This window comes from Gobio gobio, assembly GCF_949357685.1.
Source record: "Gobio gobio genome assembly, chromosome: 10".
Classification (NCBI taxonomy): domain Eukaryota; kingdom Metazoa; phylum Chordata; class Actinopteri; order Cypriniformes; family Gobionidae; genus Gobio; species Gobio gobio.
This window is the reverse complement of record NC_137116.1, coordinates 33,293,530-33,318,399: the sequence shown is the minus strand read 5'-3', so window position 1 is coordinate 33,318,399 and position 24,870 is coordinate 33,293,530. Positions and strand designations below refer to the sequence as shown.

The following is a 24,870-nucleotide window of genomic DNA, read 5'->3' as shown; positions in this document are numbered from 1 at the left end:
CATTTATAACACTTATACTTGTCTTTTTTTATTTTTGCATCAAATTACAAAAAAACAGTTACCGCTGCTGTGAGGGTGTTTGTAATACAGCGTCTATGGGAGTGATTGTAAAAATTAACATATTTCTCTCTTTTGACTGCCGTTATCAATCTCACTCTATTTTTTCCCTCTTTTTGAAAGTTGTGAAATCACTATTGTAGCAATTTTCTTTTGCTGTTTGAGCAAATGGGCACACAAAAAAATATTTAATGTATTCTCTCATTTACAGCTATAATATTTAACCCAACTATGACGACTTCCGCTCTGAGAAACCCGGAAATGTGAAAAGGGTCTATTGTGACTACCACAACTGCAACTTTATATCTCACAATTAGACTATTTCTTATTTTAAACGTTATCTCAAAATGTTCTGTTTATTAAGTTGGAAGTGACTTCCATAGAAAGACAAATGAAGTGATATTCCAGAGGAACTCACCTTCCGGCAGGGTTTGGAAGACACCTCAAACGATGCTTTGAAGGCGCGTCTCTGCTGCGTGGTGAGGATGGTTCGTGGTCGCTTGGGTCTTCTCGGGTCTTTCCCATCATCTCCCTTCCCAGTGCCTCCTGAGCCCTTCTCCGGCTTGATATCCAGTTCCTCATCTTCGCTTTTCTCTGGAAAGAAATCAATCATTCACAAGAATCAGTATTTACTTTTAAAACTTTTTGACAACCTACTGATAAATAGATGTTTTTGTTCTTTTCAATTTTAGGAGATTCAGTCACAGTGCATCCATAATGAAAGGAGACACATGTGGTTTTAATACTTTTGTTATCAATTTATTAGTGCACGAGTGGGCCACATCCACTGCAAGACTGCAGCCCTTACTGTGAAGTATGTGAATTTGTCATTGGACTCGACATTGTGTCATTTAAAATTAATAGCGCACGGCTTTGGCTGTTTAACACTATATAAATCTTTGATAAGAATCCAACACACAGCGGATACAACGTTTTGGGGAAGGTATGAAAGTGGAGTACATATGGGAAAAGAGGTCTAATATCCAGGGGAAGTGAAACAGATAGCAAAACCGCAAATTCAAACAGTGAACATGCTCACAGAAAGAACATGAGGCAAAAAAAAAAAAAAAACTATGTGAGCACAATTTAAGATCACCGATCCATGAAGTTCAATTCAATATCTCGCCTCATATCACAAAATGTACACTGCCTGTTCATATGAACTAATCAAAGTGTCTCAATTAGTCTAAGGTGATCCTCGGGCGGGTTAATCAAGCCTGCCCTGTGTCGTGGTAATCTCTCTCAGTAGGTCCAGCTAATGTGCCATATTCACAAAATGGCTCCTGGCTTTCCTACTGTAATTATTATAGCCAAACGGGGGATTGGCTTTATTGTTCAGTGGGTGGAGGTTTCATCCAATAAGCCACATCAGCTTGTGTTTAATAGAATAATAATAGTAATTAAAAAAAAGGTGCCAAACTCCATAACGTGGCCCAGTTCAAAAGTTAAAAACCCAAATGGGCACGTTCCCAGAGTGACTGTTTTTCGAGATTAAGGGCTTCTGCAATTTGGCACTAGTGGCTTTTGTGGCATCAGCAGTGAACATCTCTGGCGATTAGGCCTGCAAATGGTTTGGCCTTTTTAAGTAATCAGCGGGAGATACAATGATGGGCCGATTCAGTCCTCTTTCGCATCTGTTTCCGATCTTTTTTTCTGCCAGTAGTGTGGTGAGCTGCAAACCAAATGAATTCCAAGCCATCGCACTTCACTTCTTGTGTTCAGGTCAACTTAAAACCCAAACACACATACAGAAAAAAAAAACAATTTAAGAGACAAATGTCCTAGAAAGTTGACTTGCTGAAGCATTTCTCTGCATTTGAGAGAGTTTGCTGCGTGCTTGCGCGTGTTTAAATGAAATCCACATGGGGATGTTAAAAGTGAGGCTTGGTGAGATGCATCATTACAGTGAAGTGAGGGAAAGGGCATCCGATAAGGAGTGAGCAGGGCCTGAAATCCCTCTTGTCATTCAGATATTCAAGCTCATTTCCCCCCCCAGCCAATAATCAGACAGCACAGTGTGGCTTCTCTCTGTCAGAACTACTCTTCCTCCAAATGATTGTTGTTTAAAGTGGCCATATTCTACACTTTTCTGACGTAGAATGCTGAAACATTCTTTAGAATATCATCTTCTGTGTTTTGCTGAAGAAAGAAAGTCTTCAGATGAGATGAGAATGATATCTCGGCCCAATAATATGATCATGAAAACACTGACATCATGGTCTACGGTGTATAGAATAGCCTTTATTTATACCTGAATCTGAGTCATCAGGGCTGACAGAGCCGAGCAGGTCTTTCTCCCTCTCGTAGTCGCTCTTGCACAGCAACTGTCCGTCCTTCAGAACAAACTCATCCCCTTTCCGTAGCTGTCGGTCACACACACAGCAGCAGAAGCAGTTGAGGTGGTACACGCACTCGAGCGCCCGCATCACAAACTCTGTGGGGGCGATCTTCTCCAGACACCCGCTGCATTTGGTCGCAAATAACCTGAGAAATTGACAAAGAGAAAGAGAGAAATGTATAAATGCTCAAAAGAAAATTCTCTCTATAAAGGCATATACAAGGTCAAAACTTTGTTTTAAACCTATCAATCAAATATTTGGGGTCAGTAATATTTTTTAAATGTTTTCAAAGGAATACTCTTATGCTCATCGAAAATTTGCTATTTTAAATTGTAATCAAGCAAAGCAGAATTTTGAGCAGTTATTACTATAACTATATGCAGTAATTACTTACAAAGTGAAGTGTCACACTGTCAGTAATCATGCTAATATTCTGATTTGGTGAGGAAACATTTCCTATTGTTATGATCATGTTGAAAACAAGATATTTTTGTAGAAAGTGGGATACATTTATACCCCCCCCCCCCCATTTACTTTGATTTAAATTAGAAATAAATTACAATAAGATTTCATTAGTTAACTTTTTTAGTTAATGTTAATCTCAGAATTTACTAATACATTTTAAAATCAAATGTGGTAACATTAATTAATGCACTGTGATCTAACATGAAAATGAACATTTTATTAACTAACATTAACAAAGATTAAATAAAATATGCTGTAACATATTGTTCATAGTTAGTTCATGTGAACTAATGCGTTAACAAATGCTCCCTTATTGTAAAGTGTTAACAAAATAGAATCTCATAAATGTCTTAACTGTCAATTTTCAACTATTGCTTCCTTGCCGAATAAAATTATTTAGTAAAACTTTATGGACCCACTTTATATTAGGTGGCCTTAACTACTATGTACTAAAATTTTAAATCAATCATTTGATACAATGCATTTATTGTGTACATACATGTTTTTACATTGTACTTACATTTTTAAAAATACCTGCATGTAATTACATCTGTAATAAATTTCTGTAATTACATAATCAATATCAGAATTTCCCTTACACCTAACCCTACCCTTAAACTTACCCATGCCACCACATATTCCACTAACTTTACCCGTATCCACCTCAATATCAGCAAAAGTGTTTTGCAATACAATATGAACACAATAAGTACATTGTCATTACAGTGTAATTATACATTTAAGTACTGCATAATATTATTTAACAACAAGTACTTACTATTAGGTTAGGGTAGGATTGATTGATACATACTTATCTAGGACTATATATATATATATATATATATATATATATATATATATATATATATATATATATATATATATATATATATCTAAAACTATATATTTAGACTACTTTTATGGTGAAAACAAAAATAACAGCATAGGTTTGAAACGACATGGCGTGACGTGAGTAAATAATGACTTTTAACTTTAAGGTGAACTAGCTCTTCAGAGATTTTAAAAATACCATAAGAGTAAAGAGTCAGAAGGCATCACAGCACAGCGAATGTCTTTACATGTGCTTGTCCATCACAGTTTGGTGATTAAGGGGGCAGGGGGCATGAGGCTGAGCCCCTGAGCGATCTGCTTTGACACTGGCTCATCTGTTAATGCAGCCCGCATAACCCCTCAACGCTTCAGCAGAACCCAATGGGAGGAAATACGGGATCACCTCTCGACCCAACGCACCAGCAAACCTCAATCAGCGGCGTGGGCCCTCAGCTCCACTGGCTTTACCCCACTCACTGCAGTGATTAGACAGGCTCCACCGCCACTCACACAATGCTACTGAAACGGGAAGTTATTTCTTAAGGGAAGATAGCTTAAAAAGTGTGAGGTTTGAGATGTCGGTTAGCGCTGCTCATGAAATAAAAAGAAAACTGGAAATTTTTGGAATCAATCAACAACCTATTGATCTGATCAAATAAGTAATTCATACAATAATAAAATACAAAAATGCTCACATTTTATGCAAAACGTACACTATGTTGCTGTGAATGGCATCTTCATCTCCTGTCAGATATACTCTAAAATCATACGCCATGCCACAATACATGTCTGTTTACATAACAGACCGCGGCCGCCCCCGCAACCCTTCATTTCCTCCTAAGGGTGTCGATAAAATCATTTTGCTTTCATTACAGGCAGAGATATTGCCATCTCGCTCTCATCTTCTGAGGTTCAGCGGGAGCCCACCTCTACAGGAAGCGGGTGTGTGACAGTGTCCAGCCCATAAAAGCTGATTTATTAGCCTTGGTTCTTTTGTTTGATCTGGCTGGTAGGACAGCTGCCCCGGCGCTTGTGCGTATCTCTGCGTTTCATCTGTGGCATTGTTCATCGGGAGGGAGAGACAGGGAGAATGCCCATCATCATATTCTGTTGATGGTGGACAGGGATGGTTGACAGTGATGAATATGTGTTAATATGAGTTCAGATGAATATGTGTAAATATGGTGGGTTTTGTGATGGTAATTTCATTGTGAGATGGTGATGGGGGACTGATAATGACAGCCCGCTGGACACACGACCAGCTGCATCGCTGTTTGTTGGAGTTTGTATAGCTGGGTACTTTTTTTGTCGCGACTGTTGTTGTGCACGTCAGAGATTCTATGGGCGTCTTTTGAGCTGTCATGAGAAAGAAAGAAAAAAAATGATGTTGCATACAGTGGAAATGCCTTGTCATTTATGGAGCTGCATCATTATTAATGCAGGGAAATAATGCTCATTGGTGGATACTGTTGGTTTTATGTACTTTCAGTTTCTGTTAAACTTGTATTCTAATTGGTGTCCACTAGATTTCAATGATAACATCCCACTTAAATTCCACAGATGTATTTACTATACATTTATATTATACTCGTATTAACTTGGAAATTACATAATATCAATTTATATCATTTTATGATTAGCAGTTTTCTAATTGAATTGTTCTCTGAATTATGTTATGCTCACTATTTTTTCCCCAACATAAATAAGTCTTTTTACATCGACATATACAGCTGCCTCGATATTTTAGCTTCCTCACAAGGGGGTCATCATATTTGGGGGTCTTTGGCATCAAAAAGTTGAACAAACTCTGTTATTTTTGGAGTATAACAATATGGAGCAGGCTGTACATAAGCTTATAATCTTTTATTTATTGTTGGACAATAAGAAGATTAGAAGATTTTGATTTGCCAGTGGAAAACTATTAATCCTAACTAAACTGTTGGCATGTCGACAATTCTCTTGTGCTCATGGGATATTTGTCTACCTGGCTCCGTTCTCCAATCTGAGCGAAGGAAGCAAAGGAGTATTTCTAAGGAATACACCTTCATCATTTTGTGTTTAGACACAGCCTGATCTGTTGTGGTTACTCCCTATTGTTCAAGCAATTATGTCCATACAGATTTCATTAATCACATGAAAATAGAATGATTTTTTCCCAACAAATCAAGTATTGAAGATTAGCATGGTTGTAATTTTTGGCATGAAGACCACAGCGCTGTGATATGATCTTCTGAAACATCTGTAAAGAACATTACAAAAAGATGAGTGGGTAACAATAACAAGATGATTTTGCACATTCCATCATATTTATGGAATCTTTGCTGTCTAAACACATCCAAACACTCACGACTTTCATATTAAATGATGGCTGACACGGTATTTTGACTAGATTAACCAGTTACATGCCGGATCTGTCAAACAAGTCAAACAGAATAATGAATCCGTCATGACTCAGTCCGAATCAAATGTTTATTCAACAATGTGAATCCCTTCCAAATATTCCAAGGCGATAAAGGCCGGAAAGCACAGGAAATGATCCCTATTGAGCAGTGGTGACACTTTCTAGTTTCGCCCGCTCACCTCGACGCCGCCCCGCTCTCAGGATCCTTCTCATCCAAATGAAAACATTCCCTTTCATCCGCCTCTTTTCTTCTCACCTCCTTTTCCCCCACCCGTTCTAATCTTGTAAGCCATTATTTTTCTATTTCCCCTCTCTGTCACTTTGCATTATTTTTGCTGCTGTAATTCCCATTTGTTCCTTCTGGAATCTTCCTGTCCTGGCTTTGTCCCGGCATCTAATCCGGACTTTTTGGCTGTCGTCAGCCCCCCTGACCCGTTCCCCATTCTCAGCGGGACCTCTGATGGAATAGCCACGCATGACGCCTCTGCTATAGCAACCACACCTCCGCAGGAAGGCGACGGCTAACTTTTCGGATGGGCAGAGAAAGCCTTTCACAAGCTGGCAGCAGAAGTAAATCCTTCTTGGAGGAACAAGGGGAATTAGCAGGGAGCAGTGGAGTAGGGATTTAACCCTACCCCTTTTTTTTCCTTTTGAAAGGCACAGTCACTTCAACTCCCACTGATCGCCACAATCAAACAGGGCAGAGGCGGGGGGTAACAGAAAGAGAGAGAGAGGGGGTGAAAGAGAGCAGCCCAGTGAATGACACAAGCGCTGGATTGTGGAGGAGCCCCTAATCCCACTTTAATACCTTTCCAAGTTCAGCGCCGAAAGAATGCGCTTTAAAACAACACCGCAGTGTGAGCAGGCAAAGGCTGACCGGGTTGGGTGGGGGGGGTTTGCTTTCAATACCCCGTAACATTACCTGATTAGCCTGGGCGAGGAATGGAGTATGGCTGCGGAGGGGAAGACCGGACCAGACAGTCAGGACGGACGTAAACAACAGCAGCGCTTACTGGGATGCTGTGCATCCTCTGGAGGGGATTTCTGTCCTGCGGTCTGAGATGAAAGCACAAGAGAGTCTGAAGTGTAGAATCCTTCAGTTGAGACACATCTGGGCCTTTTTAGATGATCTGCCTCTACAAACTCAATAAGAGAAAGTACTACCATCGGACACAAAACACAAGATCATGTAGGGCTAGGGCTACAGATCCCACCTTTCCTAGTATTAGTTTTGAGGAGCAAATCGATTCTGAAGAGTCATTTACATTATGCATTAGTGGACACTACTGCACAGTTCCAAAATATAATAAGCTGCTTATGAAGACTCCTTCTAAAATACCTCAATAATAATAATTCTGTATAGCACAAATCAATTTGAAATGAATTGGGAGTCGCCAGTGCAGAGTGCTAGTTGCTGCCTATGCAGAGCAAATCAGATTTCATTCTAGTTAGAAGGCATAGTAGGCAATAGACAGCAAGGTGGCTCACTAGGTTGTGAAGCAGAGCTTATTGTGGATCCTATAATGAGAGTGAATAATGTGTGTATGATGAATTATAAAGGTGAAATTACAGTGCCAAGACTATGTCAAGTCTATTGAGATATTAACACAAATTACAACGAAAAAAGACACAGGCTAAACAGGATTGGGGAGGGGGAGACTTTAAAGACCACTAGACACCCAATTTGTTTGTCTTGAGGATGTACACTCCCCACCAAACACCTGAGCGCACAGATTAGCAGATAAGACCCTCACATTTGGATCAACAGGCACAATTCAGGCAGCGCGGTGCCAATATTGATTCAGACCCTCCCAGACTCAGACCCCACAAGTCAAATCAGAGATAATCCACACAGATAACTTCGGGAAAGATCATTATCTGTTTCCAGACTCTCATAGTTCAGTGTATTTGCCGGTTGATCATGCATTAAGACTGTATGTTCAGCCAGAGGAAATGTCCACCATTGGAATCTCAGTGCAACAGGTGCTCAATTACCAGGAATCACAATGAAGTAGAATATATTTAAAAATATAATATAATATAAATAAAAAATAAAATTAATTATGAAAGAATATTAAAAAAAAAATATTATGGGCACTGTGCCTACATCATGTGCTCATTTGGACCATGTTTGAATCTGGCTTGCGTTATATCCCGACCTCATTCCCCTGTTAAAGGCAAAAGACCCCCAAAATGCTGCATACTGATCGTTACATTCCCTGTTTTCTGGCATGATGTTTTCCCTGCAGGCTTTCTGCGTCTTGCACGGACAGAGCATTTGACAGCTCATCAGAGGAAGACATTTCTGTGAGAAAAAAAAAGCGAAACAGGCCCAGAGTCTAGGCCCTCATCTTCCAATTCCTCACAGAGTGGTTGCCGTCAGAGTACGCATATTCTCTTTGAACAGCTTATGAGCAACTTTAAGTGTGACAACATCTTAAAGCTTTCACCACATGTTGCCAATGATTTCCCGACCACTAAAGACCTTTCCCTCAATGCCTCTAACTCGCTGATAAGGATCACATACCCAGAGGAGATTAAAGATGAGTCTAGAGAAGGGAGAGAGGTGTGGGGGAGTGTGCGGCTCGATAATCGTCGTACATTTAGCAACACATGCTCTCATTCCCACCTATCCTCTTGTCTGTACTGAACATCCAGTGGAACGAGAAAAAAAAAAGCCTGCAACAATTTCAGAATGGATTCTTATGTCACCACATTTCCATCAAAGGCTCTGTCTAACAGCTGTAAACAATCACTTTGAAGACAGTAAGTCCCCCCAGGCTTCTTCAACTGAACCCCCCAGGCCTGCGATGTGTTCTGGTTGTGTCAATCATGAAGACACAAACACTGAGGTGTTTGAAAAGGGGGCCGGTTGAAGGAGATTTGTCAGAATCTGCATCAGGGAGCTACCTGGTTACAGGCTATATGGCTTTCATGAGCTTTTTCTTTAATGTGACAAGGCTATCTTGTGTCCTGGAGACCAACACAGAAAGAGAGGAAGAAAGAAAAAGAGTAAGGTCACGTGTCCACCAAAGCATTTCTAGCCAGCTGAAAACGCAAAGCACTCTGCTAAAAATGCGCTTGAGAGCGTTTTCGAATATCCACGGAAGTTTTACTCATTTAACTGGTAGTTTGTTTCTGTATTATTTCTATCTAAAAAGGTCGATACAATGTAAAGTATTTGCTCTGGCTCTTGTTTTAAATGATATTGTTCCGTTAGCATGCTTGTTGTTGTCATCTGTTGACGTTGTACAAGCAGAATGTGGCAGTTGCTCTGTGTTGTATTTGTCTCGCCCCTCCTCCACTGTGATTGGTCGGCTGGGTAAAAAGTGACGGTGATGAGCGCTTCGTTTTACCCAAAGTTGAAAATGTTTCAACTTTCGGTGACCAGAATTTTTTTTTTGAACACTCAGCGCTTCAGCGTGAAATAGACGCTCAGTGCCTCGTTACGCTCCTGCCGCTTTAAAATTGCGACACTCCCATTGAAAAAATACGCTAGCCTTGGGAAAGAATGCTTTGGTGGACATGTGTAAAAGAGAACAATGAAGGGCAGCTTCCCAGTTACAGATTCAATTTGAAAGACATGTGAAGTGGTAAAATCATTTTTGAATGCTAAAAGATCCATTGGGAAAGATTATTCTGAGACTGTATCTTGTATTTTTGAAAATTCAATACACTCTAAAAAATGCTGGGTTAAAAATAACCCAAGATGGGTTGAAAATGGACTAACCCAGCAATTGGGTTGTTTTAACCCAGCCTGTTTTAACCCAACCTGCTTAAAACAACCCAGTTGCTGGGTTAAAACAACCCAATCGCTGGGTTAAAACAACCCAATTGCTGGGTTAGTCCATTTTCAACCCAACTTGGGTTATTTTTAACCCAGCATTTTTTAGAGTGTACAAGATAGAAATAGACATAGGTGAAGCAATGTTGTGTAACATTGTATAGACTGTTGTTGTGTCTCCTGCTATTTACAAAAAATTCTACAGATGTAATGCATTCTGGGAAATGTAGTGTTCTTTCATCCAACCATCCATCCATCTACAGTACAGAACAGATATTTTTCTGATATAAATAGTTTTGTTCATAATCCATTACTGCATTGGAACAATTTGCACTGGCTACTGAAGTAGGGCACTTGATTGAGACACACGCTGTGACACCTTCCATATACGTACACATGCTGGTTGTACTTGCAGTACATCCTGCTGGTTATACTGCACATTTTTGCAGTCTATACTCTAAAAGACCATAGAATTAAAATACATTTATATTACGTAAGCAAATATGAGCACGAAAAAAATCAGCATGTGAAACGGAAGCCAAAATCATGACTTGGTTGTGAACGACCAACATAGATCAAGTTTTTTACTGGTTTAGAGTGCCATAAAATCATTGCTCTTTAATATTCTTTAAGAATAACTGCAACCCTTCTGCCATTTATGGGGGTGAGATTAAATGCAATTGATCATAACTCAAGTCCTTAAACTTTAAACACAGACTAAAAAATGCTGTTTCATTAGACAAATACCATAATCATTAAAGTAAAACTTCTCTTTAATAATCCATGAGGAAATGGGCCTCTATTACTGCTTAGAATCAGCGTTTCTTTTCGGCGTGGAGAGATTACAGTGTGAACTAATGAAGGCAAATAAAGAGTGTCTTCTCCATGCTCCCCTGGGCAAGCTCAAGTCAACGCTAAGAGCTGCTTAATCACCACCCTCTCTATACTAAATTAGCATAGTAATGGGCTTTAAATTGAGGCTCTTTGTTTTTTAATTAAACTCCCAGCAGGTAAAAGTAAAACACATTAGACGAGAATGTGCACCTTCATTACTGGCCCAGAGGTGTTTTCCTCCATCAAACAATCTTTGGGCTCTCTCTCTCTTGACGAACACAGAAGGAAGATCTCAGAAGACACGTTTCATCTCTCATTTTGTCCCCTGTACGTTTAAAATATCTATCAAATTAGAAGCAAACCATTTTTGAAGCTTGTGGGGTGTTGATGATATGCCTTGTGGCTAACAAATGGCTCGTAAGCCATGGTATGAGTCACCATATCGGCAAAGAACGTTCTGTGATCATCTACCTCGTCGTGATGGATAAGCGGATTTGTCTAGACAGGTTCTCCTTTGGTCTATGACACCATTGTCTTATGCATCTAAGAATGCTGGGAGGTTTTTAGCGCAGGTAGGTGGCTGGCTGGCTGCAGGGATTGTTATTCATATTTGTTTTGCAACAGCTGATTTATTACCCCTCAGAATTCAACACCTGAATTTCTATATGGCATACAAGTGAGCTCACATGAATTCCCACAGTCCTGAATCTGCCATATATAAGACTATTGAAACGGTCAATGACGTTCACAAAAACATCTAATCACCGCAATCAATGTGAGAAGGATGCATAGCAATGTCGCTTTACACATGCCAAATTTGAATGGAAACTCTCATTATATTACATATTTCATGTCCAATCTGTGTTTTTGAAGATCCAAAAACCCATTTGATGTTTGAGGACTTAAATGAAATTAGTGCCTCGGGGTTCTGTCCTACTCTTTTGGAAAGTGGTTACGTGACATGTTAAATTTTCTCTTTCTGCTCACAGAAACACATGTTTCGTGCGGCTCCTGTTATACATCTGACAGGATAATATTCCACGCATGGCTGAAACCCCTTTATTGATCTGACAAACTGAGCGGTATCACACAACATGAGGCGATATATTCAAATGTACAACGCATTTTCTACCTGGTTGAGCGGTTAAATTATTCTCAGGCGTGATCATCAAAAATGTCCATGAGTAATGTTATGCTTTCTGCTCCGATGAACTGAAAGACGAAGAAACTTGAGGGGTCATTCGCAAAGGTGGGAGGCATGGCTGAGGGAGAGTATCAGTGTCCAAACATGTCTACACACTTACCTCAATGCCTCTCAGCGAAACACGGGGCCAAGCGCAACATTCACAGTCTGAGTTAACACAACTCAAGCTGTCTTATCATATTTTGTCAGAAAATTGGAGCAGAAAAGTCCATCTATAAATTCCTGTAGACACAGTAGCTCTGTTTCAAGACCTAGCGAGCCACCTTGTTGCCTATAGGTAGCTGCTTTCTAAGGTGGCATCAAAAACATCATTGAACATCACAATTGACAGATTTGGAATGCTCTTTAGGCAGCATCTGTATACATTTAGCATACTTTTAAATCCAATAGTTTAGTGTTATGCCGCTTAGCTACTCTAATGAACATTAAATATTTCACTTTGTCCACCATCTAGGGTTTATTTCACATTTTTGACAATGCAATCTGGGATTTCCTTCTCAGCAAACAATACATGTGATGAATGAAATCAAAGTTTATTTACAATCAACAATTTGCCTTGTCCGCCATCTTGGATTAATTTTTTAAATAAAACATACATTTACACAGAAACTGACCACGAAACTGCAACTTTTAGATGCCATCTTTCACGGAATGGAACGCACAGGATTGTGGGATAATAAAGGCAGCGAAGGATACATCTTTGCTGCTTTAAAAAAAATCGATCAGATGAAAGTATGTCAGGAGACAGGAAGTGAAGCTAACATTGGATTCGGACATGTCTTGGTGGCTTCCCATCTCGGAATGCTTCCTACGAAAGCAGCATTTTTAAGTTTTTGGATGCAGCCTACCAGCAAATGCCAACTGTACTTCCTGGAACAGCTTTCATGTTTATCATAGTTTAAATGCTGTCTATGTAAATAGCACATTATGTTTTCAATCGTACACTATTCAAAGAAAAAAAGAAATCTGGGTAACGCTTTATTTTGATGGTCCCTTTTGAACATTTTGTTGACTATAAGTAACTTTGCAACTACATGTCTACTAACTCTCATTAGAGTATTAGTAGACTGTCTGCTTAATATCTGCTAACTCTTTATTGTGATGCTCCTCCAACAGACATTCTACTGACTAGAGGTAACTTTGCAACTACATATCAGCTTATTCTAACCCTACGAGTCTACTAATACTCTACTAACTCTCATTAGAGTATTAGTAGACTGTATGCTATCTGCTAACTCTTTATTGTTATGGTCCTCCAACAGACATTCTACTGACTAGAAGTAACTTTGCAACTACGTGTCAACTTATTCTAACCCTAACCCTACCAGTCTACTAATAATCTACTAACTTTCATTGGAGTATTAGTAGACTGTATGCTTAATATCTGCTAACTCTTTATTTTGATGGTCCTCCAACAGACATTCTACTGACTAGAAGTAACTTTGCAACAACATATCAGCTTATTTTAACCCTACGAGTCTACTAATACTCTACTAACTCTCATTAGAGTATTAGTAGACTGTATGCTTAATATCTGCTAACTCTTTATTGTGATGGTCCTCCAACAGACATTCTACTGACTAGAAGTAACTTTGCAACTACTTGTCAACTTATTCTAACCCTAACCCTACCAGTCTAATACTCTACTAACACTCTGAGAGTTAGGAGACATGTAGAATGTGACAGAATGTGTCAAAGGGACCATCAAAATAAAGTGAAACCAAAATCTGACCACACATTACACTAGTTTAGTAATATACTAGTAATAAACACTAAAAATATACACTACATCGTTCAAACATTTGGGGTCAGTACAATTTTAATGGGATGTCTCTTATGCTCACCTAGGCTTTAAATATTTGATAAAAAATACAGTAAAAACAGTAAAAAATAATTTAAAATAACTGTTTTAAATATTGTTAAATGCAATTTATTTCTGTGATGCAAAGCTGAATTTTCAACATAATTCTCCAGACTCCAGTCTTAAGGGTCACATGATCCTTCAGAACTCATTCTTATATGCTGATTTGGTGCTTAGAAAATATTTCTTATTATTATTATCAATGTTGAAAACAGTTGTGCTTAACATTTTTGTGGAAACTGTAATTGACTGTAATACAATTTTCAGGATTATTTGATTCAAAATAACTTTTATTTGAAATAATATTTTGTAACTTTAAACATTTCTTTACTGTCACTTTTGATAAATTTAATATGGAAGGTTGCTTTTATCTCACAATTCTGATTTGTTTTCTTGCAAATGTGAGTTTATATCTCAAAATTTTTACTTTTTATTGCAGTTTCAAGTTTTATATTTCACAATTCTGAGAAAAAAGTCAATTATAAACTTTATAATTATAAACGATTATAAATGATAATTATATAAACAAGTTATACACCATGAAAGAATTTAATTGTAAGATATAATGTCTGAATTGTGAGATATGAACTTGAAATTGCGGGGAAAAAAAGTGAAATGAGAGAAGGAAATGTGAGACGAAAAGTCGCAATTACCTTATTAATCTATTTATTTCATGGCAGAAACAAGCTTCCATAATTTAATGTGTTCTTGCTAAATAAGTATTCACTTCACATGGGAGGAAAAAATCAGAGAGAAGGATGAGTGTGGAAAGATGGCCACACTGATATGAAAAGGATATGTGAGCGGTGGAGGTTGAGTACACAGCTAAGCCTGGGCATCAGGCAGACAGGTACACAGTGTGTGTTTGGACAGCTGTAGATCTCAAGTGAGCATGCTCAATGCAGAACCACATCTCCTGTGTACAAAGAGACAGCGCTGCCTCTCACAAAACATAAAAGAAAAGGGGGACTGAGTGGGCGTGAGCACGACGATCCGTATGCAAGAACTGACCCATCCGAGTCAGATTTACAACAAACACAAAATGATGAGTCATGAGAGTTCTGAAACTTGTCCCTTGCTTTGTGATAGTGCTAATCACGATATTAGAAGATCAAACTGCATTCATAAAGTAAAGAAAGTTTAAACAAGCCTAATGTTGTTCACCGGTGCAATAATAAATAACCAAAAAAAATGATACTAGCTTGGTTGCTGGTCTTAAAAGGTTTCTTAACCAGGTTAGGCTGATGTTTAACTGGATTCCCAGCCTGGACAGCTAAAAATGAGCTCAAACCAGACCAACCTAATGAGCTTGGCTATTCTGGGAGACCATCCTAAACAACTTATGACCAGCAAACCTGCTTTAAGAGGTCTCTTTCAGCGTGGAAAAGACAAGATTCATAGATGTAAAGATCAGTGAATTTCCCCCTTTTAGCATCTCCCAAACCCTTTGTCATTGTGCTACAGCGTGTTCCCTTGTAAAGGAGGCAGAAGGGCGTGAGTTACGGGCAGAGCTCTGCAGACTGCTCTGCTTCTCATCACAGCGTTCTGCTCTGTAACTCTAGCCTGCAGTAATGCTCATCTCCTCTCTGGCCCCGTTGGAGACCTGACATCTTTACAGCACATGCACTGCAAATGAGAGAGCATCTGAAAGAGAGCGAAAGGGGGGACGCGAGGACTCTTGATTCAACTCTATTTTTGAAAACCGTATATGAGTAAAAAAAAAGCACTCAAATGAGAAAAAAAAAATGGAAGGAACAAAAGAAAAATGACAGAGGAAAGAGATTTTGTACAGCAAACAGACAAAGGACTCCCTGTAAAGTCTTCTGTACCTATTTAATAATACTAATAACTCAGTGGTTCACCCTTCCAAGCCACTTTAAATGAGGTCTAACAGGCCTCCTTGCTGTGCAGGCCATTGCAGACAATCTGCTTACAGTGGGACTAATAACTTTCAGATGGCATAACGTATGCTATGAGCCATAACTTCCTATAGATAGCCTAATGAAAGGAATACTGGTCAGACCAAATCCTCAGCATTAGCGTCAGTCCCTGGTATATGACATGCCTATAGATGAAGTGCATGGACAATGTTAGACCACCATTTAATTATGACAATTACAGGCTGGACATATGGTGAAATGTTATTAAAAATATTAATAATATAATGATTAAATATTATATAATCAAAGGTGATATTTTTTCAATGGGATTTTATGTACGTCCGTCCATACAATATGTATGCATGTCACTCTAAAAAAAAAAAGGTTCTATATTGCACCAAAAATGGTTCTTGGCTCGTAATCATAGGGGAACCTTTTTTAGTGCTATATAGCACCAATTTTGGTGCTTCAGTGGTTCTTCAGCGGTTCTTCACCGGTTCTTCAGAGGTTCTTCACCGGTTCTTCAGAGGTTCTTTGACTAAGGTGCTATATAGCACCTCTGAAGAACCACTGAAGCACCAAAATTGGTGCTATATAGCACTAAAAAAGGTTCCCCTATGATTACGAGCCTTTTTTTTTTTAGAGTGTATGTATGCATGTATGCATGTATGTATGTATGTGTGTATATATATATATATATATATATATATATATATATATATATATATATATATATATATATATATATATATATATATATATATATATATACACAGATTATATATGCACTCACCTAAAGGATTATTAGGAACACCTGTTCAATTTCTCATTAATGCAATTATCTAATCACATGGCAGTTGCTTCAATGCATTTAGGGGTGTGGTCCTGGTCAAGACAATCTCCTGAACTCCAAACTGAATGTCAGAATGGGAAAGAAAGGTGATTTAAGCAATTTTGAGTGTGGCATGGTTGTTGGTGCCAGATGGGCCGGTCTGAGTATCTCACAATCTGCTCAGTTATTGGGATTTTCACGCACAACCATTTCTAGGGTTTACAAAGAATGGTGTGAAAAGGGCAAAACATTCAGTATGTGGCAGTCCTGTGGGCGAAAATGCCTTGTTGATGCTAGAGGTCAGAGGAGAATGGGCCGACTGATTCAAGCTGATAGTAGAGCAACTTTGACTGGAATAACCACTCGTTACAACCGAGGTATGCAGCAAAGCATTTGTGAAGCCACAACACGCACAACCTTGAGGCGGATGGGCTACAACAGCAGAAGACCCCACCGGGTACCACTCATCTCCACTACAAACAGGAAAAAGAGGCTACAATTTGCACGAGCTCACCAAAATTGAACAGTTGAAGACTGGACAAATGTTGCCTGGTCTGATGAGTCTCGATTTCTGTTGAGACATTCAGATGGTAGAGTCAGAATTTGGCGTAAACAGAATGAGAACATGGATCCATCATGCCTTGTTACCACTGTGTAGGCTGGTGGTGGTGGTGTAATGGTGTGGGGGATGTTTTCTTGGCACACTTTAGGCCCCTTAGTGCCAATTGGGCATCGTTTAAATGCCACGGCCTACCTGAGCATTATTTCTGACCATGTCCATCCCTTTATGACCACCATGTACCCATCCTCTGATGGCTACTTCCAGCAGGATGATGCACCATGTCACAAAGCTCGAATCATTTCAAATTGGTTTCTTGAACATGACAATGAGTTCACTGTACTAAAATGGCCCCCACAGTCACCAGATCTCAACCCAATAGAGCAGCTTTGGGATGTGGTGGAACGGGAGCTTTGTGCCCTGGATGTGCATCCCAAAAAAATCCATAAACTGCAAGGTGCTATCCGATCAATATGGGCCAACATTTCTAAATAATGCTTTCAGCTCCTTGTTGAATCAATGCCACGTAGAATGAAGGCAGTTCTGAAGGTGAAAGGGGGTCAAACACCGTATTAGTATGGTGTTCCTAATAATCCTTTAGGTGAGTGTATATTGACATCGGGGAAAAAAATATTATTTATGTATTTTTTTCAATGTGATTTTATATATGTCCATCTAATATTATTTACTACTCCGATTCACATCGGAAAAAAAATATTTATATATTTTTTCAATGTGATTTTATATATGTTCATCTAATATTTTTTTACTTCTACTATATTGATCTAATTTATACTAAACACAATATATATATATATATATATATAGATATAGATATATATATATATAAAATATATTTTCCCAATGTGATTTCATATTTGTTCTTCTAATATTATTTACTACTATTTATTTATATTTTATATATATTTTTAATGTGATTATATATATGTTCACAGTATACACATAAAATGAATTTTTTTATTTTTATTTATATATTTTTTTCAATATGATTTTATATGTGTCCGTCTAATATGATTTACTACTACTACTATCATGAGGTATATCAAAGTACCACTTTCTATCATCAATGGTATGGCGCACAGATCTGAAATACTGGTCTAGCGTTCTAGTTCCCATCCGTTCCTGAGACGCACTTGAGAAGGAAAACAAAGAGCGGAATTCTTCAGCGCTGAAGTGGTTAAAAAGCAACATTTGGAGTAGAGGGCTTCATAATTACTATTGACCCTGGAGGGCCTTCTTCTGAGAAATAAAACAAACAGTAATATAAGGTGTTCTGAAGCGAGGGCTCTGCAAATATGCAAAGGCAGGATTCGGTGGAGAACGTCACGCGTTGGCTCCTTTTCAGGGCAGCCTAATCTGTGGGCCTACACAATATTAAGATGGCTTTGGAGCCACTTGTGACCCAGCTGTTCACTAATGAAAAATTCCTTAGCTCCATACAGAGGCTGGAGAAGCTTGTCTGCTTACTCACCCCAACCCCCTACTCTTCCATGGAGAACCATGCCCTGTCCATCTTGTGGAGTTTACCCGGAATGAATAAATAGTGGATTACCAAAAGCAGAGTCTGGAAAGATGCTTGTGCGCGTATGTGTGTCCTCCCCTCTCTTCTCTCCGACCCCTTAACTCCCGAAAAAGTGAAAAAAGAAGGAGTGTTTACCTTCGTTTTAATTAGCAGGAATGACCCTGTCATTATTTGGATGCTAGCACGCTAAGGTGGGGGGTCTATTTACGTGACAGAGTCTTAGTTTAAGCTGGAAATCAAGAGAATGTGTGGTGACAAGGGCTTAGTCGACGTGGAGATGAACCCGGACTCGTTTGTTTGCACTGTTACTTATTTCTTTATTCCTATAGATTCCTTCTCCTGTTTCAAATAGGGAAAATTCTCCCACTAAGTCAACTGTGACTGTGAAAAAGAATATCACTGTTTATTTCCTTATTATGCCCACTTTTTAATAAAAAACACTTTAAATTGGTAAATTGGTCATGCTGATGGATGGAATCTTATTCACTGTTTTAAATAAATAGTTTTACTTTCACTTTAATTATGTTCTCACCTTTATGTCATTTGCAACCATTAATTCACAAAAGAAGATATTTTAAATCAAGTTTTTACTGTTTTTGTCCATACAAAGAAAGGTTGTTGTTTTTCGACCCCATTGACTATCATTGTTTTGAAAAACACTTCATTTCTCAATGTACAGAAAGAAGAAAGTAAGGTTTGGAAGCACATGACGGTAAGTGAATTATGACTGAATTTTCATTTTTTGGGTGAACTATCCCTCTTGAAACATTGAAATCAAGCTTCCCACGGTTTCTTCTGTGATTTAAGATTGCACTTATCCAATGTGACAAGCCAAAATCATTGATAGGCTTATCTTCAGTTCTGTCTTTTACAACTGACATTCAATATGAATAATACAATCTTAATGTAACTGTAATATTACATGTGCTTTTACAGTCTTGCCATAGTATAGGACTATAAGGAAAAATAATAAAAAGAGAGTATGTGACCGTAAAAGTCAATTTAGTCCCTCTACCCCATTCTTCACCTCTATAATGACACATCTTCTTAGCGAGATATATTTCAGCGGACTTGACAAGAGCATTCCAAACTTGTGTACCCCCTTCCCTGGCTGTCTTGTCACTGTCTGGCTGAGATGTGGCGAATGCACATTTAATAGACCTGTTTAAAGTCGGTAGCTAGCTGTGAAACGGCAGGCTCTGCAGAGTTATAAAGTCAACAGCTGCTCTCTTGACCCCATGAAAAGCTGCTGAAGAGGCCCATGTCAGTTCACGGGGCAGTGGAAGAGATAGGAGCCGTGGAGGAACGCACGATTTACTGACAGATCGCCACTGGACGATTTTGTAAGGATAATCTCTACTGCGTTCTGTAGGTGCACTAGCAAGGTTTTCACGATTTGAATCATTTTGTCATAAGCACTGCTGACAAAAGTGCTTGAACTAGCCTGACCTGGTATGCCGGTTTTAAACAAGTCCAGATTAACCTGCCAAAAAAAAAATGCTTAAATCGGCCTTTGCTGGTTTAAAGGTGCACTGTGTAAATTTCAGCGGCATCTAACGGTGAGGTAGCGAATTGCAACCGGACACCGCTCACCCCTCCCTTCCGAAGCACATAGAGAAGCTACGGTGGCCGACACAGGACAAAGATGTCATCGTCTGAGCAGCAGAGAGTAGCTAGCGCTCTGTAGAGAAGTTTGTCCGTTTAGGGCTACTGTAGAAACATGGCGATTTCACTGTAAGGAGACCTGCGTTGTATGTAGATAGAAATGGCACATTCTAAGGTAATAAAAACATAATGGTTCATTATGTAAGGTCGTTATACACCACTGAAAACATAGTAATGTTTATTATATTGCATTTCTGTCAATAGATCCTCATAAATACTACACACTGCACCTTTAAGATGGTAAGGTGAAATATTAAACAAATTATTTTGTAATTTATTTAACTTATACTCTTATTCAGCAAGGACGCATTAAATTGATCAAAAGTGACGATAAAGACATTTAAAATGTTACAAAAAAAAATAACATTTCACATAATGTTCTATTAATCAAAGAATCTTGAAATGTTTGAGCACCAAATTATTATTACCAGCAAATTAAAATGATTTCTGAAGAATCGTTTGACAGGACTATGATGCTTAAAATTCAGCTTTACCATCACACACTGTAATTTTATTTTCATGATATGTTATCGCAAACTTAGATAATTGATGTGGTTTAGTTAACAGAATATTTTGAGTTTCTATTTATTAAATTAATCTTCATTGTATTAACTATTTTTTTTTTAATTTCAATGAACTCAAAATGTACCAGGTAACCAACTTTTTAAGTTAAACCAACTATATCTTTTTTTTTTTTTTTTTTAATATATATTAAGATAGTAAACAGCTATTTTTAATTTGTAATAATATTGTAATAACACCTAAAACCAAGTTATGGTTGTTGTACTTTGGCTATTTAAGTTTGGGTTGGTTAGCAGTTCATTACTGTCACATTTACATTGTACATTTATAATGTACTCTGCCATTCATATTGCACTCTGCCACTAACAGCTCCATAGCTACTACAATGACGTTGTAAATGTTGCTCTGATTCTACATCTCAACAAAAGAGGCCAAAATGCCTCGAGAACTTAACCTGAGTGTAACACTCTTAAAAGAACCTGTTAGAGATTGTTTTGTACAGAGCCTTGTTGCCATGGCATCACTGGCAGGCTCGCTAGCATTAAAGCCACCGGTGATGAATGAGGAAAAGAAGCTTGGTGTGCGAGAAAGAGCCGGGAGGGTACGCTAGTCAGTGCGGGGAGAGCACACATCCTCCATGATGGATATGTTAGCAGTTGCGGGCACATATTAACCAAGGCGGTGTCTGGGCGGCTGATGGCTACAAGTACATGCTAAGACCAGCTGCTACAGGGGAGTAGAGGGCAAAGTTCATGAAGGGATCCTAGTCTTGGTGCATTTCTGGGTTTCACTATGGGAACATGGGCATAAAGGAAATTTGGTGGCGAAGGGAAAAAAGGCGCTTGGTTATCGGTTTCTGCTGGTAAAGAATGCTACATTTGAGGGGGAAGTGCTGGAGAAAATGAAAAACAAACAAGGTTTTTTTTTTGTTGTTGACAGGATGTTTCGGGACCCAAAGGCTGGAGGATTACCAGCCAGATTAGCATAGAGAAACTATATTTGAATTTGTGCTCAGCAGGCCCCTTCAAAAAGCTCAATTCCAGATTAGGAGGTGTTATGCTGAAAAGCGTCTTTCATTGTGGGGCCGAGTTACACTAGCCAAACAAATATGTCTGCAGTGTGTGGGGCTGGCATGAAATGTGTAGATGTCACCATGGCAACGATGGCAAAAAAGTGAGAGCGCAGTGGAGGGAAGAGCGATGGTGGAATGCGGGAAAAAGACACAAACACACACAAGAGACCATCCGAGACCACCAATGAACAAAGGATGTTTTCCTCTCTTGCTTTTGTTGCATTTTGATGATTTTTCTTTGCTGTTCTTCTGACTTCTATGATAAACATATACTTGTATATATTGTAGAGGAGACCCTGGCCAGTTGTCACATGGAGATGATGTCACAAGGGCTATTTCATAAGGTTTTGAGTCAAAAGTCCAAGGACAAAATGGTTGAACTGTAAAAATATTATAAGACAAAATATGTGGCATTTATAACAATTTTTAATGACAATATTTTCTGCGTGGTGGATTGTTTTACTATTTAAATTTACCTGGAATCTCTATAATAGGCAGTTACCCCACATAGTGTGACAACCAGGTTTGCCAGGTTTGTATAAAAAAAACAGCCAAATTGTTATTCAAAATCCAGCCAATCACGGCCAAAATTAGCCCAAATTGCAGAAATACGCGTTCCGTGATCGCTTCACCTCCGATAACAGTGTAAAAGTAGCCTAATTCCACGGGAAAACCGTGTACTTGGCAACACTTGTGACAAAATCCCTTGCGATTGTGTTCCTTTTTTGTGTGCGTGTGATAATTGTGGAAATGTATGGATAATGGCTATTTTGCAGCCATGACTTTAAGGCACATGTCTATAATATATCATATAACAATAATATGAATTAATTAAAAAATAAACCTACCCTGAGCAAAAGACCCAAAAAACGAATCTCACTAAAATAATGGGCCAAAAAGTCTAAATTTGATCAGTAAACCTGTTCCTGCTTCAAAATGTGGCTCTATAACGTGTGAAAATGTAAAAATTAAATATGTATGGCTACTTCAGTCTTATTTATTATTTTCACAATAATACATTAGAGTTTTAGTGCTTAAAAATAACCACAGCGCTGCATTACAGTGCATGTTTAAAAGCGAGAGAAATGCCTACAGGGTCTGGATACTTTTGAGAAGGACTGCATCTGTAAAACAGCAGGTGTGTGTGATAGAAGGCATCCAACAATTGTTTCGACTGGCCAGATTAATGTCCAGAAAGGAGGAGTCAGTCTCTTCTCTGCTCTCTTTGCCCTGAGTCTGGGCCAGTTGGTGGGGCTCCAGGCGTGACGGGGAGCTGGCTGGGTTTGAAAGCCCATCCTCGAGCTGCAGAGGACAGGGTCAGATGTGGAGATGCCCCTGAACTCCTCTGGTATGTGAGAGAGAAAGCAGGAAGAGCGCAGTGGTAAAGGATCCACCATGGACGCAGAGCAGGGCAAGAGGCAACGGCAGGTCTTCACGCTGAAAGATCAGCATGCATTAACACTGCCATAACATTTTGACGGGCCACATCACGATATAGATACCGTAGCACCTATAGTAAATGTCTAAGTAAAGCCTCTTTCCTCTCAAGCAGAAAAAACACCCAGTAATGTCACCATATTCCATTCATCTGAAATCAAGCAGAACAATACTTCTGAAGGCCGTCATGCATGACCTTTTGTTTGAAAAGAGCCAGGCCTTCAGATCTTTGTTATAGAAATTCCACATGGCTGGCACAGGCAGGATGAAATGAAATCCCCTGCTGGCACAGACTGGCGCTGGTGCGTGGGCACCGGGCTATCACATGTCCCATGGGACAAGGCACGTGCCAAACCGACAGACTTCCCCTCCAATCAGCCACTTACCAAAGGCTCTCCATTTCAGCCCACAAAGCCACTCTGAACACACACATACACTCGCACACAAATTCGCATACACAGATGGAGTTGGCCGCAGTTGACTGAATTACAGTTACAAATGCAATTGGAGAAGACTTTCCAGTTTGATTCAGAAAGAATTTCCCTGGTACTAAACTCACTCCTCATGTTCTGCTACTATACATGTTCTGATGCAGTAGTATACTGTTAAAATGCTGTGTGTTAAGACATTTTACTTTTTTTAATGACAGCAAAGTTTTTAGAAATGAACATTAATAATATAATTTTGATAATAAAAAGATTTGTATATACCTTAGATGGCAAGCAAATAGCTAGCCAGAATATATACGATGAAATGCACCGATATTACAATTCTGGCCAATACCAATAAGCCGATGATATTTTTTAACCAATAAATGGTTGATGCTAAAATTCTATTCTAAAATTATTTTATTGAAAAAATATAAAACGCATAACACAAAAATCAGTACTTTTACATGCTAAAAGTGAATTTAGGCAACACAACATTGCAGTAATTGCATAATCTGCAGTATGAAAACAGATATTCATTTGAGGTTTGTTAAAGATTGTTATTAAAATTACTTTATCACTTTAGATGAGCATTAGATTATGCAAAAGTAATCGAAATGTAAAGATAGAGGAAATGAGAAAGAAGTGAAATATCCAATATCAACTAATACCTCTACAAACAAAAAACAAAACAAAACCCCCCCCTCAAATATCAGACAATGGAACCGATATATTATGCAATCCTAATGAAATATTGTGATTTTGTGATGGCCTGTTCACCACTAATAAACTGCTGACCCAAATTGTATTTGACAATATTTAATCAAGATAAACTTCAATAAAAGACTAACATTCTCATGTTTCATTGCCACTGCTTATAATATTTCAAACCCAGTCAAATTCCTCAGTACCCTGATCCTACGGGTGATCATTGCGTCATTGCGTCATTGCGGCAACAAAACAACAGCATACATCATTATCGGTTCAGATGAGTTAATACAAAAATTCCTTTTCATCTTAGAGGTAGAGAACCGAACCCAACACATCGTAACGTCTAGACATTACACCATAAATACTAAAGCAGAAAAACAACAGGCAAAAAAGAACAATAAATTAATTGTATAAAATGCTGCTTGCTTAAACACGTCCAGTGTAT

General features: G+C 38.7%; 1 protein-coding gene across 3 annotated transcripts in view; it reads right to left on the bottom strand.

Annotated features, from left to right (window-relative positions):
- lmx1bb (LIM homeobox transcription factor 1, beta b) overlaps positions 1-24,870 on the bottom strand; it is a 74,260-nt gene that overhangs the window by 11,821 nt on the left and 37,569 nt on the right. For 2 of the 3 annotated variants that reach the window (XM_079826871.1, XM_079826870.1), the window contains 2 exons: positions 2,309-2,541; positions 476-651 (listed from right to left, as the gene is read on the bottom strand). In XM_079826871.1, coding sequence (XP_079682997.1) covers positions 476-651; positions 2,309-2,541 — 409 coding nt within the window. Of the gene's footprint in view, positions 1-475; positions 652-2,308; positions 2,542-4,387; positions 5,049-6,272; positions 6,597-24,870 lie in introns of those variants that run through there. The other variant, XM_079826872.1, reaches the window with a different exon arrangement.